This window comes from Rattus norvegicus, chromosome 3 (genome assembly GCF_036323735.1).
Source record: "Rattus norvegicus strain BN/NHsdMcwi chromosome 3, GRCr8, whole genome shotgun sequence".
Taxonomy (NCBI): Eukaryota; Metazoa; Chordata; class Mammalia; order Rodentia; family Muridae; genus Rattus; species Rattus norvegicus.
Window position 1 is genome coordinate 90,523,088 of NC_086021.1, and position 18,696 is coordinate 90,541,783.

Here is an 18,696-nt window from a genome sequence, read left to right on the forward strand (position 1 = left end):
GATTGTGACTATGCCCTGATATTTTTCCTTCTTGAGGAAAGTATTTTAGTGAAGTCCACAGTTAAGAGACTTTGAATTTTAAAAGATTTGTATATTTTACATGGATTGAACTTTAATATGTAAAGACTGTGTGACTCTTAAAGTTATTTAGATCTTGAGGATGAAAAAGAAAATAAGGTTGAGGCTTAATAGTGATGTGTTTGTGTGTCAAGTTGACAAGAGGTCAATTGTACTGGCTGGTTTTGTGTGTCAACTTGACACAAGCTGGAGTTATCACAGAGAAAGGAGCCTCAGTTGAGGAAAAGCCTCCATGAGATCCAGCTGTAAGGCATTTTCTCAATGAGTGATCAAGGGGGAGGACCCAGCCCATTGTGGGTGGTGCCATCCCTGGGCTGGTGGTCTTGGGTTCTATAAGAGAGCAAGCTGAGGGGGTTGGGGATTTAGCTCAGTGGTAGAGCGCTTGCCTAGCAAGCACAAGGCCCTGGGTTTGGTCCCCAGCTCCCAAAAAAAGAAAGAAAAAAAAAAAAAAAAAAAAAAAAAAAAAGCAAGCAAGCTGAGCAAGCCAGGGGAAGCAAGCCAGTAAGTAACATCCCTCCATGGTCTCTGCATCAGCTCCTGCTTCCTGACCTGCTTGAGTTCCAGTCCTGACTTCCTTTGGTGATGAACAGCAATGTGGAAGTGTAAGCTGAATAAACCCTTTCCTCCCCTACTTGCTTCTTGGTCATGATGCTTGTACAGGAATAGAAACCCTGACTAAGACAGCATCTAAGCTAGATTGTCTAGTCAACAAATCCCAGAGATCCACCTTTTCTGTTTCTCCAACACTGAAATTAGAAGAATGTGCCACAATGGCAGGACACAAGTTCTGGGAATTGAACTCAAATCCTTGGGCCTGCGAGGCAAGCGAACACTTTACCCATTCAGCTATCTCCCCAGCCACTCTACTTTAACTTGTAATTGGCAAGCAATCATTGTCTGTGTCTATGGGGCACAGTGTGAATGTTTTGGTGCATGTATACATTACAGGATGAGTCTATTAAACTAATTAGCATGTACATCTCATATTTCTCTGCTTCTTTTTGTAGCATCATTCTCTTGGATTCTGAAGGCTTTCTTGCATGAGAGAAAGAGGGTGGAGTCACAGATCTGCCAAATGGTTTCAAACCTGTTACCTGCTTTATTGTGGCTGCCTTGTAGTTGATTAATGTGCCATTAAGCCTCATCCACATGCTTGTGAAATGCTCTTCCGAGCACCACGCCTTTACAGAAGTCTGCAGTGCCGTTTGCTTTACCGCTCATTCTTGCAATAGTTTTTTTTTTGTTTTTGTTTTTGTTTTTTTTTTTGAAGGGGAGGAATTTCATTAAGTCTCATTCAGCATGTTATATTCTAACAGAGAAGAAGGCAGCATCTTGTTACAGGATCTGAGGAAGTTATCTGGAAGAGCACCATTAGCTCATGGCCTCATGCTGTCCTGAATGATGGGGAATGAGGTCTGGGGGGGGGGGGGGCTGACCCTCTGATTCAGCTAAGATGTGGCTGCTGCTGAACTCTCATCAAAGAGTAAGCCGCACTCCAAATACAGACATCTGGAACTCCAGTGGGCCTTGTCATCAGATGGATATGTTTCTTTCTTTTTAGCTAAAGAAATGGTTTTTTTGAGCCCAGTCCCCCATCTTTAAAGCCAGGGCACATTTGTAGATGCAAAGAACACTCAGAGTGCCATATCATACAAGCAACTCTATGACACTAAGTTGACTCCTTCCATAAAGCCTTAATGAGGTAGCTATATTCCAACCATTATACCACACACTGAGAAACAAGCACTGAAGGGTGTGGGAACTTGCCTAGAGTCATTTACCTGGGAAGCAGGTTCTAAACAGGGCATTCTGCTCTGGATCACTTCCAGCTACCCCACTGTAGGCTCTCTAGTTCTATCTCAGGTCAGGCCCCTGCTTCACGGAGAGAAATGCACCCCCTAAGTCTGGAAGGTCTCCAGAGGAAGGGGCTTGAGGTAGAGAACCAATTAACCAGTCTGTTCCTCCTCCTCTTCCTATAAGACTCTATGTATGCCCAGTAGGGAGGAGAAGCCACGTTAGAATTCCGAGTTAACAAATGGAAGAATTTCAGTGGCCCCATGGGGCTGAGGACGTCATCAGGGTAGCTAGCAATGGGAGGTGAGGGGTTGCTTCATTTCCAGAACAGAGGGGCTGAGGCTGTCTCTAGAGGCCAGGACTTAGATGCATCAGGACTGAGTCTCTGATTCTTGGCATTTACTCTGCCGCTCTGACTTCTTTTTTTTCCTCGCATTTCTGGTTTATTATTTATAGAGCGGAAGGCGGTGGCAGCTCCTTGGCAGGTAGGATGTGCAGGAAAGAGGCTCGAGCAGCATCTCGACACCCTCCCATTTATCCCCAGGGAGTCGAGGAGGAGGAGGCCAGGGAGTGGGTGTGAAATGTGTGCATTGTGGGCGTGGGGGGGAGGGGTCTCTTAGGAAGGTGTGAGCTGGGTAGAGGGAAAGAGGAGGGCACAACAGGGAGTCTAGGAACAATAATAGTTACCACATATAACATAATACGACTGAGTCACCATCTAGGGAAAGGCACTTGACATATGTCATCTAAGACCACGCTGACAGGAGGTACCCTTACATCCATTTCCTAGACCTTGGGAATTACTATTCCCAGGTCTGTGTCACGGTGGTGTCGAAGGTGGGATGTCACACCAGGTAGTCTCCTTATCCTGAGGCTGTGGTGTAGAGAGAAAGTAGGCTACAATGGGTGCCATCCCCCTTTGTACTTAGAGGATGAGGGATTCTAACTGATCCCTCCAGCATGTCACTTAGTGTGCTGACATGGAGCTTTGGGTGCTACCTGGGTGTCAAAAGGATGGTATCCCCAGCCTCTTGTACACCAAATCTGGGTGAAGTGTCAAGCACACCAGGTAGCTGAAGCTAGAACCCAGATGATTAGGTGGTATGTTGGCGTGAGTGTGTAAGAGGAATACTTGGTTCGTGCTATATACTTCTTAGGTGAGGTTTGTGTCCTGTCTCCCTGGCAGAAAATAACAGGGAGAAGATTCAGGTATTAGTTAAGTGCCAACACCACAACATTAAATACCCTTTGAAGGGGCAGACAGGCCAGTTGGCTCAGTGGGGAAGGGTGCTTGCTGCCAAGCTGGAGGACCAGAGTTCCATCTTGGAACTCACATGGTGGAAAGAGAGAACTGATTCCCTGAAAGGAACACAATAATATGTAAAACAAAACAAAATGCCTTTCGAATTCTATTGAGGCAGTGTTAGGCCTCTCCCGCAAGCTTTTCTACATCCACTCCTACTCTTCTTAACCCTTGGGCACATCAGACCGCTCGGGTCTGGTCACAGTGCTCTTCCTCAGTCTCAGTTGCACAGATAGGTTGAACATTGTCAGTAACGTCCTTCTTGTTTGTATGTGCCTGTGGAAACAAAAGCTCTAAGCTGTCGTAGGATGCCAGGTCTGACCTCTGTGCTTCCAGGGATCTTTCTACACTCTAGCTGCTATTCCCATAGACTCTTCTTCCCTCAGACCAGGCTCTTTTCCCTCCACAGACATGGGATTTTTTGCCTTAAGGGTTCTTCCTCCTGGTCATCTGGTTGCTTCTACCCACCCTTCAGAACTTGGGTTGCACGTTTTACACACCATTAAAACTTTGCATTTGTTTGTGAGGATCACTGGGTTAGTACCAACTTCTTGCTCTATCCACAGTATGATGCTTACAGGACAAAGACCCTGTCTGTTTCTGCCCATTGCTCTACTCTCAGTGTGCAATAGTGCCTGACATGAAGAGATGCTTGATGTGCTTTTGCTAAATTAATCACAATGGATTCATGGAGTCACATGGTGTTTGGGCTCCTATAAACAGAGATGGGCTTGGGCCAGGGGGCTGGGATGTTGTTGAGTGTGCTGATGTAACTGCAATTCCACAGGGAGTTGTCAGGATGGGAGATGGATGGGATTGCATATCAAGATGCTAAAGAGCCTCTCTCATGCTCCCTTGAGCAGACTGGACTCAAAACCCCAGCATTGAAGGATTCAATCTGATTCTGATGAGGGGCAGCCAAAAGCAGTGCAGAGCTAAGGGGCTAGTCTAGGAGACGGCTGTCTCTGTCTTCCATCGATGTCCTGCCTGGAGCCAGGAGAGCCAGACCAGGTTAGGAATGTGCTGAAAAAGCTTTTGCTTTCATTTGGACCAATATAGCTATCAACAATCAAGGCACTCATATATATATACATATATATATGCACACACACATATATACATATATATGAACATATATATATGAACATATATATATAAACATATATGAACATATATATATATAAACATATATATAAACACAGAAGGCTTAAGAACCAACTGAGTATGTAGTGCAGTTGGCAGAGTGCTTATCTAATATGCACAAAGCCCTGGGTTCAACCAGCCATAAAATGGATGTGGTGGCACCCCTGCAATTCCAGCACTAGGAGGATTAAGAATTCAAGGTCACCTTCACCTATGTAGTAAGTTCATAGTGTTGGATAGATAAGACTCTGTCTCCAAAAACAAAAACTAACCAAACTAGCCAACCAAAAAGAAACCAGTTTTGAGCCAAATTTGGAGAAAGGGACATGGAACATCTAAACATCTCTCATAAAACTTCAATGTAGGAAAATAGTTTCAAGGCCATTTAATCCCACTCCACAGCTTGACTTCCTTCTGATGTCCCCACAATGCTATACCAAAGCCTACAGGCTCTCATTAAACCCGTGGAGAAAAAAAAATCACTTTGACAAAACCACATCTGGCCATCTATCCATCCACACACATCCAACCTCTCCACACTACGCCCACCTTTCAGCTCCAGCTACATGCGCACAGGATATACTCTTCGATTTGCCTGAATTAACTCATGACCTAGTCAGTGGCCGTCTTTCATAAACAGACTCATTGTCTCAAGGAGCAGCAAGTGACCACAGACCCACAAGCCAGGAAAGAAAACCCCTGAGGTTTTTGCCTGCATTTCCTGGTGCCAGCCAGTGTGTAGAAATGACCGCAAGAAGGACAGACCTGTGCTTTCCTCCCAGCCATTGTTTGTTTGAGTTCCTTTGTATGTGTGCATGAGAGTGCTGTTGGGATCTTGCTGGTCTTTGAGCAACCCCTAGCATGAGTCTTCTAACTTAAGTGAAGCAAGAATTTATGCTGTTTAACAATAGGAATCAGTTCTGCATTCTTAGGGAAGAGCCCCACACTAAGTCAAACAAGGTACTTTTCTGTTTGGCAGCTCTTTCCCTGAGTGCATCTGTGCCTCTGTCTAGCTTGGGGGGCAGTTCTTATCCTGCTCTCCAAGAAGAGGGATCTCTTGCCTTTTAACCTCTCACCATCTAGACCCATGACAGGAAGGAAGAAATTCCTAAGTCTAAATTAAACCCAGCACTCTCCTTTCCTCCGTAGCTGGGTCTTCCTCTACACATCAGCTCATCTCCTTGGTTTCCTTGCCTCCTTCCTGTGTTCTTTTATCTTTCTGAGACTCCAAAGACTCAATGGAGGGGAATAAGAAAGTGTGGGGAGGGCTCTGCTTTGTTTTCTGTTTTTTTGGTCTGGGAAGATGGACCATATGGGTTCTTTCCTGATCAGGGAATGGACCCATATTCTTGGCGCATGTATCTAGAATCATCCTCCAATCCTGGAAGAGTTTCTAGGTAAAATAATGCACCTGAGGACCGGTTTGGATGGGAGTGGCAGAGGCCAATCCTGAGGACACGGCTCCCACAAATTAAAGTGTTTCCCAGAGAAGAAGGTCTAGAAGCTGCAGGGCAATCTTGGGAGAGGGAGGAAAGGACATCAGGTAGCCCTCCTGTCTCAGGATCTGAAGGACCACAGACTCACCCCACAAAGTAGGAGATAATCAGCAGCTGGACGGCTCGGTTGATGATCCCAATGGTCCAGCTCTTCACAACCACCGACTTGGTAGTCTCGTAGGTGAAGAAGTCTGATATACAGTTCATACTGAGAAACTGCTCACAGCCACTTAGAAGGGCTGTGGATGCAGCCTAAGGAGAGAAAGGACTTCAGGACTGGGAGACAAAGATCAAGAACTGGAGTGGGCTGCTTAATGAGGCTTGAGGAAAAGAGCCAGTTCCTGTAAGCCAGGCAACTGTAGCCCAGTGCCTAGTCTCTCCCCTTGATACTCTGGAAGCCAACGGTGCAGGGCCAGGGCGGCGGACCACCTTTTTATCCGTCTCTACTCCACTCCCCTGTGATGTCACAGCAGGGGTGGGGTCTCCAATCCTGGGCTCCAGATTGCCTGAGATGCATCTGGCTAAGGCCCTCTGGGACTGACGTTTCATCTGCACTCTGTCTACTGTTTCTATTCTGTTCTCTTACGCTGTATCCCTATCCTAGCTCACCAGCTGCGTCGAATTCTCCAAAGCCCCTGGTAACTGCCCATTCTTGACTTAGCTCATCTGCCTGAGCCAAGAACTCCACTTTGAGTGTCTGCCGATTTCTACCTAATAGCACAAATAGAGATAAAGGGTCCTTGACAGGTCTGTCTCCTGGGAGGAAGAGCCACGCATTTCTTACCATCTCCTCCTCTCTGCCCTCTAGAATCGCATTAGGTTGTCTAGCTGGTCTCAAACTTGATATGTCGCTATGCCTCAAATTTACAATCCTCCTGCCTCAGTCTCTGAGTGTTGTGATTCCAGGTTTGTAATACTGCGAAGTGGAAAGTTGCTTACTTCTAACTCTAGTTGGCAGCAGTGGTGGAAACTCTTCTAGTTGTACAGAAATTACTGAACTCTCCCTTTCTTTTGAACCCTGAAGTTATTCAAATCTTTTGTTAGGGTGTATGCTCCTAAAAGGCTGGGCTGTTTTCAACCATCTTCGGTAGTTTTGTCAGATCCTAGACATGTGCCGCATTAGCAATAGGTTCTCATTACATATCTTAAGCCCAGTTTGACTCAGCTAAATAGTGGCAGCAGTGGTTAAAGCCACAAGTACTGAATGACAAGAATGCATTTTATCTATCTTATATCTCAGGATTGAGTTAGCAAGTCAGTGCAATTTCCAGGGAGACCGTGAGTTTAAATATCCTGTCTTTTTGTAGGACATATGCTAGCAATCACTCTAAATTATGATAAACTGTTAAAAGAGTTCTAGGTTCCAGCTTTGATGCCAATGTACTGACACCCCGGGTAAATCTTCTGTGGTTTCATTTTTCTCATCTGTAAAATGAGGAAGGCAAGATAAACTCAAGCATCTCTTTCAGACCTGGCTTCAGATTTTGCAAGATGCACTCTGGTGCTATGTGAGGCCATCCAGGCTTCTGCCAACGCAGGCTGATGTGATTTCAAGTAAGTTCTAGCTCAAAGGTAAATCTGACACCACCACTTGAACTTAATGCAGCCATCTGCTGGGCTCTTCCTGAGAACCCACAAATTAGGGATATGGATGGGATGGTGTTGGGGGTGGAAGGTGAACTCATTTCAGAAAGGATCTCATCTGCTTGCCAGGGTACAGCTGGAAAGCAAGCACAATCACCGACACCCGCATTCCCTTTGCAGCTAGCGGAGGCGACATTTCTGGCCACAGCTCTGTATTTTTATTTTTTATTTACTTATTTACTTATTTATTTATTTATTTTTTGGTTCAACAGACTCCTTCCCAGATTATTCACAGGAGGGAGGAACCTGCATGATTCCAACAAACATACAAACCTGAAACCGCATAATTTCCCCTCGGAATCTAGTCTTTGAAGAGCAGCCTGTAACTTTCTAAGAAGCGATCCCGTTTTCTAATCAAGAAATCAGCCTCGTGGGATCCCGTAGCAAGACCCTCGCTTTAGACGACCAGGGGCACCGACGCTCTAGGCGACAGTCCCGTTGGTCGGCCCGGATGGTGCCTTTCTAGCCAGGTCTTCCTCTCTATGGTTTGTGCGCGACTTCCGGTGGCGGGACGCGGAACCGCGCACGCGGGAAAAGGTTCCCCGGCACCCCCTCCCCCGTATCCCTATCCCCTCCCCTGCGTCCCCCTGCGCCCACCGCCCTCACTGTGTCGTCGCGAGGCTGCAGTTCGAAGAGGTGGGTGGTCGCGATTCCCGGGCTCCGGGTGTGCATGGGCCCTGCTCCCCCGCGGGACGATTGGGATGGATCGATCCGCGTTCAAATTCGCGGGCAGTGGGCGAATCCATTTTAAAAGAAGGGGGAGAAACGTAGATTCACGGGGGCCTCGGGGTGGTGGGATCGCTGCGATCAGGACACTACCCTCTGAGCGGAGTTGAGGTGCGCTCTCTGAGCCGGTCCCAGGTTCCGCCGATTGTTGCGGTGCCTGTCGGTGGAACGTACCGAGAGGGTGTCGGGTTGAGATGTAAGTGCCACTATAGGCCTGGCTCTGCACCTAGGGTCCTGGGCCTTGGCCTCAGGAGCGCTGCAGAGCCGGTCAGTAAGATTCCCAGGCAGTAGAGAACTTGAGATATTCCAGGCACAGCTACTCATGGGTGATCGGAGTAAGGTGTCGTTTCTTGCTTATCAGTCTCCTTCCCGAATTCAGATTCACACCCTGCTGAACATCTCTACACACCTAACCAGGAATTGGGACCCAGCATCCAGATAAGGGTTCGTTTTTCTCTGGTGCAGCTTAGGGCTGTGTGCTCAGAACACCACGGGCAGGTGAACATGGCAGAGACATTGGAGTTCAACGACATCTTCCAGGAGGTGAAAGGGTCCATGGTGAGAATGACTTGGGCTTTTAATAAAGGCAGAGATGGGAAAGAGTTCTTGTTTTATTAACAAAAAGCTTAACTCTGACTACTCTTTTAGAAACAGTGTATCAGTGTCCGCCAAGCGAAAACATCCGCAAAGTCTCAAGAGTTACATGATACTGAGTTTGAAGAGATTGCATGTGTAGTTCTATCCTAAATCCCTGTGTTAAAAAACCGGGAACTGGAGCCCTTACAGGGTTTCTGACACTAGAGCCAAGCTTTCAAGACTGAAAATCTTAATGTCTCTTGTGTCTTTTGACTTGATTTCACCACAACCTGTTGCCTTTTTATTGATAAAATGGCCAGCCTGTATTATTGTATGGATAAGGGGTTGAAAGGACCCGCTTCGTGTGTATCCTGTTCTGATTTTGGGTCTGTATTTTGGGCAGAATGATGGGAGGCTTCGATTGAGCCGTCAGGGTATCATCTTTAAGAACAGCAAGACGGGCAAAGTGGACAACATCCAGGCCGGGGAGTTGACCGAAGGCATCTGGCGTCGGGTAGCATTAGGCCATGGACTTAAACTGCTCACAAAGAATGGGCATGTCTACAAGTATGATGGCTTCCGTGAATCGGTGAGCAGTCTTGTTCTGTGACCCCCTCTCTTTGTGACTGCCTTGTCTTGTTTATTTTAATCTTCTAGAGACAGTTTCTGTTCCTCTGATAATCATGTCATTGTTCATTTGGGTTCCTCAGAGCAGGGCGGTTGGAGACTATTGAACAAGAAAACCAGTGTTTTCTATATTCAGTACCCGTGTCTTGTGCCTAGACTCCAGAAGGTTTTTTACCACCTTAATTTAGGTGGTGGTTTCCACTTGCTCCTTCTGTCCTGGTTCAGAAATTCTAGCTTGGTGCTCTAGGATTTTGCTTTTCCATTTTGAGCTGCTTTTGAGTTACTTGGTTTTAATATCCACTTTTATCAAAAGATCACCTATACAAAGTTTAGAAACTCAGTAAGGTCATACACGTATCTGGGAATTTAACTTTCTTTACTACACTTAGCCAGAGACCCCAGAAACAAAAGGTTTTTGTTGTTGCTGTTGTTAAAAAAATTTTTCATTCATTAAAAATTATTTATTTTATGTGCATGAGGCTTTGCTAGCATGCAAACCTGTGCACCATGTGCATGCCTGGTGTCCGCAGAGCTCAGAGGAAGGCATTGGATCAACTGGAACTAGAGTTACAGACAGTTGTGAACCACTGTGGGGTGCTGAGAATGACTCCAAGGTCTTATATCAGAAAAAGTTCCCTTAACTGCTAGGCCATCAGGTCTCTAGCACTTAAAGGGTTTTAAGCATAAAGGTTAAGAGAAAAGGCTTGAAAGAAGGACATCCCTGAGAGTAGGGCTGAGAGCATCTGGGTTCTAGAAACTGCCTCTAGTAACAAAGTAAAAGTGTTTTAAAATGTTTTCAGAGTCGGTATACTTAGTTAGCTGTAGTTTCTGAGGAAGACACATTGGTGAACTGAGCTACAGAATCTCAGGACATTTGTGTTAAGGCCCAGAGGTTTAACTGGGACCGCACTTTCTCCTTTTGATTTACAGGAATTTGAGAAGCTCTCTGACTTTTTCAAAACCCACTATCGCCTTGAGCTGATGGAGAAGGATCTCTGTGTGAAGGGCTGGAACTGGGGGACAGTGAAATTTGGTGGTGAGTGAGGGAGATTGAGCTTTGGGGAGAAGGTGGGGTGAAGAAGGGCCTCAGACAGTACCTTTCTTTACTCTTTCCTTGGCTCTAATTTCTTAATTTCAGTCTGTGTGTTTAGCATGGATTTGTCCAGCATGCACGGTCCACCAGACACTGTGCCTGGCTTTGGTAGTTCCTCCAGTCCTCTGTCTTGGTGGGACTGCTTCTGTCGACTCTTGGGGAGGAGCTTGCGATTTGACAAGCTCTTTCCTCACAGGGCAGCTGCTTTCTTTTGACATTGGTGATCAACCAGTCTTTGAGATACCCCTAAGCAATGTGTCCCAGTGTACAACAGGCAAGAATGAGGTGACCCTGGAATTCCACCAGAACGATGATGCTGAAGTATCTCTCATGGAGGTGCGCTTCTATGTCCCTCCCACGCAGGAAGATGGAGTGGACCCTGTGGAGGTAAGGCTTCTGTATATTGGGCTGCTGGACATTGCCGAGTATACTTTGGCCGGCTCGCCTGGGAGCAGAGGCTGGCTGTTTGAATACCCATGTGTGTTCATAGGCCTTTGCCCAGAATGTCCTGTCAAAGGCAGATGTGATCCAGGCCACTGGAGATGCCATCTGCATCTTCCGGGAGCTGCAGTGTTTGACTCCTCGTGGTCGTTACGATATCCGGATCTACCCTACCTTTCTACACCTGCATGGCAAAACCTTTGACTACAAGATCCCCTATACTACAGTTCTCCGTCTCTTCCTACTGCCCCACAAGGATCAGAGACAGATGTTCTTTGTGGTGAGCAAAACTTCCATGGCGTGCCTGGTTTTTGCCTGAGTCTTAAGTAGATAAAGGTAACTGATGCCTAGAGGTCTACATTGTTTAGTCACCTGGGGTTCAACACAGCCTTGTCCACTTGTTCTTTTCAGATCAGCCTGGATCCCCCCATCAAGCAGGGCCAAACTCGTTACCACTTCCTGATCCTCCTCTTCTCAAAGGATGAGGACATCTCCTTGACTCTCAACATGAATGAGTGAGTGTCCCACTGCACTTCCTTCTTGCTCTATTTAAGCAGGAGGTGGGCCTGCCTTCGGATTTCATCTTGTTTTGTTTTTAGGGAAGAAGTAGAAAAGCGCTTTGAGGGGCGACTCACCAAGAACATGTCAGGATCCCTTTATGAGATGGTTAGCCGGGTCATGAAAGCACTTGTAAACCGTAAAATCACAGTCCCAGGCAACTTCCAAGGGTAAGAAAATGGGCTGAGCAGCTCCGAAAAAAAGAAAAAAAAAATGGGCTGAGGTCCTGACCTGCCGGGAATAGGGATGAGGTGGAAAATGCTGCCTTAGAAAACAGATCTTTCCTGAGGTGGGCACGCTCTACCAGCAGCCTGAGTGTACTTGTGATGCTCAACACATCTGTCAAAGCACCTTAGCGGTAGTGACTTCTGAGAGGCCAGCCTTATATGTGCCCTTAGGCTCTGCTGTGGCTGGTGCTGACAACGCTCCCTGTATCCTCCATTAGGCATTCGGGGGCCCAGTGTATCACCTGCTCCTATAAGGCCAGCTCAGGACTCCTGTACCCACTGGAGCGGGGCTTCATCTATGTGCACAAGCCCCCTGTGCACATCCGCTTCGATGAGATCTCTTTCGTCAACTTTGCCCGTGGCACCACAACCACTCGTTCCTTCGACTTTGAGATTGAGACCAAGCAAGGCACTCAGTATACCTTCAGCAGCATTGAGCGGTAAGGACCTCCTCCTGTTACCTTCGGGCTGTCCTGATCCTAATTCCACGGCTGGGGTTCTCTGACTGTTCTAGTTGAGTTGAATTTTTTGTTCAGCTAACTCTGAGATCTTGTCCTTTAAGTACTCAGACTCTGGAAATATATCCATCGCTTTTTCTGTCTTAGAAAAGTTTGTTTGTTTATTTATTTATTTATATTATGAAAGCTGTGTGTGGTTCTAGCCCATTCTTATCCATTCCCCCCCATGGTGGAAATATTATCTTTTTCTTGGAATGAGCTCTGTGCCCAGGAACACAGCAGCTAATGTTTACTGAGTACTCAGCTGAGGGCTAATCCTTTTACAGAACCTCCGTGTTTAACCCTCACAACAATCCTGTGAAGGGTGACGTGCAGACCAGTAAAAAGATGAAACTCTTCCTTCCTATAATACTCGGCTCCGTGCCTATTTTGTGACTAACTATGCTGGCCTTTTCTGCCCCAGAACTCTTCAGGGCTGTATATAACCTACTGATGTCCTGCATAGTGTGGTCATGAGCTCTAGCCCCACCCAGCCTAATGGTATCAGAGCTTTGTTTAGCCCGCTGAGCTGGTCCCAACCATCTGTTAATGCTGCTTGTCCCCTCACTTCACAGGGAAGAGTATGGAAAGCTGTTTGATTTTGTCAATGCAAAAAAGCTCAACATCAAGAACAGAGGGCTGAAAGAGGTATCTGTGGGAAGGAAGGATGTGCCTCTCCTGTTCTTTTTGTAGAGGAGAAAGGAGCAGAGACTTGGCTTCTTTTTCATTCTTTCTTTTCTTCTTACCCTTATAGAAAAAAGAGGTGCGTGTGGCTCCTTCCCCTTCCTGAGCAGGTTCTCTCTGCATGGCCTTAGATCAGTCTATGCAGCCTCTTAGGAGCCCCTGTGGGGCCAGGAAAGGGAGGGGCTTGGATTAACTCCCTCTAGTAGGCCCTGCATGTTGGCTGTGTGGACACTCCCGCTCACGCTCTCCTGGGAGCTGCTGTTCTGATTTCACAGGCGTGGGGAAGTGCTTTGAGTGCTCAGAAGTGCTGGCTTGAACATGGTGGCTGACACTCACTTCTTCCCTCGCTAGGGCATTAACCCAGGTTATGATGATTACGCTGACTCTGATGAAGACCAGCATGATGCCTATTTGGAGAGGATGAAGGAGGAGGGCAAGATCCGGGAGGAGAATGCCAATGACAGCAGTGACGACTCAGGAGAAGAAACTGGTGGGCTAGCCTCTCTGCTGGGGCCTGGGCAGTCAGGCTCTACCCTGTGGCCTAGGCTCCATGTCTGGCTAAGGGGTGGGACTTGACTGGAGTGGAAGTTGATGCCGTCTGTGTTCTTTCTCAGATGAGTCCTTCAATCCTGGTGAAGAAGAAGAAGATGTGGCAGAGGAGTGAGTTTTGACTGGACCTCACAGGGATAAGATTATAAACTTAAGGGTTTCTGAATAGTTCTCATGTCTCAGTGTTAGTCTCAGTGGTCCAAGATGGAAAAATGACTCCCAATGAAGTTATACACGAATGCGTTTGTGAAAGTGTCAAGGAATTCATTAGTGTACAGTATGCTTTGAAACCAGAGAAATGGGAAGAGAATGGGAATAAGCTAGTGCTTATACATGCTAGGGGTCCCCACTTGCAAGTGACAGACAGCAGTTACCCTTGTGCTTGTGAGAATCACTTAACACTCTGGATGTCCCTGTCAGAAAGTCACCCAACCTGGCTCTACAGGGTTGTGATGCTTTGTTTTGTTTTGTTTTGTTTTTTTTTTTTTTTGGTTCTTTTTTTCGGAGCTGGGGATCGAACCCAGGGCCTTGCGCTTCCTAGGCAAGCACTGTACCACTGAGCTAAATCCCCAACTCCGTTTTGTTTTTTAAGTTTGTGAAAACAGAGTATAGGGATGCAGTTGACTTTAGGCACTACTGGATCTGGGTGCTTAGAAGTTGTAGGGAAACTATCTTTTGCTTCTGCTTTTATTATTTGTAGAAAGCTTGGTCCATGCCCCTCAGAATGCTAGGCAAAGTTAATGTGTAAGTTAATACCCAGAAGCACCTCCTGGTGAACAGCAAAGTGAATAGTGTGGTCTCTGGTCAGCTGCCCCTTCTTGAGCCTAAGTTAATACATGCAGGGCTCTGATGAACCAGACCCTGCAGTTGGAATGAGCTCTCTCCCTGCAGAAAACTGGGACTGTTGATACACATTGGGTAGCAAAATCAAAACCAAATTGTGAATATCCTTCAGAAGCCCACTGCTTTTGCTCAGAAAGCTTAATGCACAGATGCTTATGAAGTGGGATGCTTGGGAACCTTTCAGCAGTGGGTGGGTGTCAGCAGCTGCTCAGAGGAGATGTGTTTTATTGGACAATCAGTCAGACATAGGGGCTGGCTTTAGTTGAAGCTGGTTTTCCTCCCTTTTAGGGCTCTCTCTCTCTCTCTCTCTCTCTCACACTCCACTCTCAGATTTATTTATTATTATTATTTTTTTTTCAGATTTATTTATTATATATGAGTACACTGTCATTGTCTTCAGACACACCAGAAGAGGGCATCAGATCCCATTACAGATGGTTGTGAGCCACCATGTGGTTGTTGGGACTTGAACTCAGGACCTCTGGAAGAGCAGTCAGTGCTCATAACCACTGAGCCATCTCTCCAGCCTGGGCTATCTCTTTATCAGAAAAGATTGTAGTATACACTAAGGAGATGAGCACATGGAATGGTAAAGTAGGCTTGGTGTCCCGCAGGCCAGCAGGATACAGTACAGTATAGTACTGGAGGGCGGAAGTGGAGTAGAACCTGCCTTAGAGAAAAGCCCACTGAAACATTTGTTTTTCACTGATGTATTCAACAAATAACCAGAGCAGTGGTGGCTGCTCTGAAAAGGAATGGCAGGAAGCTGGGGTGGCAATTGTGGTGGAAGCTGTCCTTGGGACTTACTCCCTTGGCTCTTTCTGGGCAGATATCTAGATTCCTTTTCCTTCTTCCTCTGTATCTTCCTCTTCTGAGTCTAAGCCTCATTCTGGCAGGTTTGATAGCAATGCCTCTGCCAGCTCCTCCAGTAATGAGGGCGACAGCGACCGAGAAGAGAAGAAGCGGAAACAGCTCAAAAGAGCCAAGATGGCCAAGGATCGGAAGAGCCGCAAGAAGTCTTCAGAGGTATTAGGAGCGAGAATGTGTGTGCTTCCGTTTTCTACTTTCTTTCTCCTGTTCACTACCAGTAGATACTGTTGACGGTGTTGCTTTTGTAGGCTGGTTATGACTTTAGTAGGTATTTTCTAAGTTTTTCCTTTTGGTTCTGAGATACTTTGTTGAGGATCTGGGGTGGGTTTTTTTTTGGTTGTTGTTTTGTTTTTTATTTTTGTGTTTTATTTGTGTTGTATTTTATTTTTTTGTTCATTTGACTAATTTTAATATTTTTGGACAATTTTATACATATATTTAGTGTACTATGATTTCCCTCCTTCCTGCTCTCTCAGCTCTATAATTAGTATCTCTTTTACTTCTTTCTTTCCTGGTGGGTTTAGTAAGGATTGCTTGTGTAATGGGTAAACATGGAAAGAGGGTTAGTTGCTGGAGCATAAGTAATTTACCAGTGGCTACAGCACTGAAGAAAGTGATTCGTGTTCTCCTTGCAATTGTTATCTACACGTAGCTCATTTAGAGGGAGCGAGTCCTCACGGATGCCTTTGCCACGTCTGGTAGAGTATCAGTGGGCCAATGCCCTTAGTGCTTACAGTCACAGCAACCATGCTGTGTCTGGGGACACTGCTTTATAGCACTGCTCTCCTTTCTCTGGCTCTTGCCATCTGCCTGCTCCCTTTTTTAGCCAAGTTTCCTTGGCCTTAGTGACACACATGCTCTGTTTAGGACCAAGTCCTCAGTTGTCACTTAGTCTCAGCACATGACCATATGTGAGTCTCTTACTCTGAATTAGGAGATGTCCTGCCTCTGCCCTAGGGGATCTCTCTGAGGAGAGAACAGTCACCACCTTGTAGCTTAGGCTGTTTCTCCGTGGCCCAAATCTACTTAGTTCTTCCTGCATCTCCTCCTTTCCCAAGCACCTGCCTTGGGGAAGCTTGGCATAGTTGTAGGATGTGCATGGCTGGTAGCATCTGGTTTCTTACATAGGGGAAGAAGGGTAAGGATCCAAATGCCCCCAAGAGGCCTATGTCTGCGTACATGTTGTGGCTTAATGCAAGCCGAGAGAAGATCAAGTCAGATCACCCTGGCATCAGCATCACAGATCTTTCCAAGAAGGCAGGCGAAATCTGGAAGGGAATGTCCAAAGAGAAGAAAGAGGTGCGTGGCAGTGGGAAGGAGGGGAGTGAGAAGGGCTCGTGGGTGCAGGGTGTGCCACTCCTGAGCAACTGTGGATGCACATTTGCTTACATCAGTCTGAGGAGTGCTTGTGCTTGTGGCAGGAGTGGGACCGCAAGGCCGAGGATGCTAGGAGGGAGTATGAGAAAGCCATGAAAGAGTATGAAGGAGGACGAGGGGACTCGTCTAAAAGGTGAGTGTTGGGAGCATAACGGCTAATGACTGCTTAGGACAGATTGTGTTTGCAGGTCAGAATAGAGAATTCCTGTGCATGTTTTTGACAGCAGTTAAGTAGTGCTTCTTATGCCAAGTATGGGTGATGAATTCAGGTTGAGGGATAAATATGGCCCATTTTCCTAGATGAGTTTTACTTGAAGTAATAGGATATAGTTCAGAAGAAAGTTTTCTTGTGAAGCCTAATACAAAGTTCACACGAGCTTTTAAATAAAACAAAAGTGTTCAGTAAGTTCTGCATGTAAGTTGGTTTGGCTCTGACCCTGGTTCTTCTGGGGTACTTGTGTATGATCCTGTCCTTTGGTGCACTTTAGGCTGACAGTGACATTACATTTGCCATGGTGAGAATAGTGTGGCCAGTACTGGGAAAAGTCCTCATTAAAGCTATGAGAAATATAATACAGAAAGCCTAATGACCAGGCTTCTTTTCCATGTTCCTAATCTAGGGACAAGTCTAAGAAGAAAAAGAAAGTAAAAGCAAAGTTGGAAAAGAAATCCACTCCTTCCCGGGGCTCATCATCCAAGTCTTCATCCAGGCAGTTGAGCGACAGCTTCAAGAGCAAAGAGTTTGTGTCCAGTGACGAGAGCTCTTCAGGCGAGAACAAGAGCAAAAAGAAGAGGAGGCGGAGCGAGGTTGGGCAAGGATATGGGGGCTTAGAGCTATGTGTGCCTGGGGGTGGGTAAGGCCCAGTTGTGGTTGGTGTGTGAGAGTAATGAGTTAGAGAAGACCGGTGGACTTCTGAGGTTTTGGTGAGTCCAGGAGTTGTAGGAAGAACTAGGCGTTAGGAACCCTTTACCATTAAGTGGCTGGGAAGGTAGCTGGCACTCGACACATTTATCCTAAGAGAACTTTGGTTTTCAGGACTCTGATGAAGAGGAACTAGCCAGTACTCCTCCAAGCTCAGAGGACTCTGCCTCAGGATCTGATGAGTAGAGGAAGAGAATTCCTGCCCTTGCCCTGTCACACCTCCAGGCTCACACCTCCAGGCTCCCTACTCATTTGGTACCAGTGTCTATGGATTCTGTGCCATCTGAGTAACTGCTCTTGGTGGCTTCCACTTCCCTGAGGCTTTGAGGGAAGCACCTAACCTCTGCTTTGCAAGGAAAGCTCCATGCAATCTGGAAAGAGACTGGGTACTGGCAGCGCATCGAAGGATCCAAGTCCTCATCCTACTTTGCTACTTTCCTGACTGTAGGGGCAAAACTGCTTCCTGTCCTGTTCAAGTTGCTGCAGCAGGGGTCATGCGAAGTCAGGCCTGTAGCTCCTAATAGGGGCCTATTTCTACTTTTATTTTGTATTTCTGGTCTGTGAAAACAATTTAATAAAGGGAACTGACTTTGGAAACGATGTCCTTTGTCTCCTTTCCCACTTTGCATGCTGTGGTGTTTACCTTCCCTGACTGGGCAGAGCCCTCCTGCCCAGCTGGGAAGCAAAGTCTCCAGGTACATCATGTCCTCCCCAGCTGACAAGCATTGGTTTTCATCCTTGTTTTTGAAACTGTGCCACTTGAGAGTCAAGAAATGAGTGCTGATCTGATTAGGAAGCCTCTCAGAGTTCCTTCCACTCCACTCCATTAGCCAACAGAGGGGGCAGGGGCAGCGGCGGCTCTTAATCACCGTATGAGTCAAGGGTCTTACAAGGCTTGAGATAATAGAATGAGGATCGACTTTCTACTGTAGAGTGGAAACCTGAGTCAGGTGGATTGGGGAAAATGAGTTAAGTTTGTGGTGTTAAGTGTGGGAAGATTCCGGCAAGGGAGGGCTACAAAACTTTGGTAACTGCGTGTAAAAGATCTTAAAGGAGACGTAACAGGAGGAAAAAAGCTACCTCACTTCTCACAATGGTTCTTAATCTGAATTTATCCACCTGGGTTGGCCACGTCGTTTGTAGCTTTTAGAAGACTCAGGTGTAACAGGAAGACTGTTCGGTCCGCCAACGGTTCCTTTCGTGCTGCCCGCGCTCTATGGTGCTGTAATCAGTGTAGGCTTGGGGAAA

General features: G+C 46.6%; 2 protein-coding genes across 13 annotated transcripts in view; one reads left to right on the forward strand and one right to left on the reverse strand.

Annotated features, from left to right (window-relative positions):
• P2rx3 (purinergic receptor P2X 3) overlaps positions 1–8,228 on the reverse strand; it is a 43,810-nt gene extending 35,582 nt beyond the window's left edge. For 2 of the 4 annotated variants that reach the window (NM_001270621.2, NM_031075.3), the window contains exon 1: positions 5,903–6,222. In NM_001270621.2, coding sequence (NP_001257550.1) covers positions 5,903–6,021 — 119 coding nt within the window. In that variant the 5' untranslated portion in view covers positions 6,022–6,222. Of the gene's footprint in view, positions 1–5,902; positions 6,223–7,731; positions 7,870–8,064 lie in introns of those variants that run through there. The other 2 variants (NR_073054.1, XM_039105918.2) reach the window with 2 other exon arrangements.
• Ssrp1 (structure specific recognition protein 1) lies at positions 7,937–18,045 on the forward strand. 9 transcript variants are annotated; one of them, XM_008761993.4, is made up of 17 exons: positions 7,937–8,094; positions 8,564–8,742; positions 9,164–9,349; positions 10,318–10,423; positions 10,677–10,867; positions 10,971–11,201; positions 11,333–11,436; positions 11,521–11,649; positions 11,925–12,146; positions 12,779–12,851; positions 13,239–13,377; positions 13,502–13,547; positions 15,176–15,305; positions 16,278–16,448; positions 16,571–16,659; positions 17,147–17,333; positions 17,563–18,045. In XM_008761993.4, exons 1-17 carry the CDS (start codon positions 7,941–7,943, stop codon positions 17,632–17,634), a joined length of 2,409 nt encoding a protein of 802 aa, XP_008760215.3. In that variant the 5' UTR covers positions 7,937–7,940; the 3' UTR covers positions 17,635–18,045. The 9 variants fall into 9 exon arrangements, with proteins under 9 accessions (XP_008760215.3, XP_063140706.1, XP_063140704.1 ...); XM_063284636.1 differs by having other exon boundaries at positions 7,943–8,094; positions 8,650–8,742; XM_063284634.1 differs by having other exon boundaries at positions 7,944–8,380; positions 8,650–8,742.
• Positions 18,046–18,696: the final 651 nt, after the last annotated feature.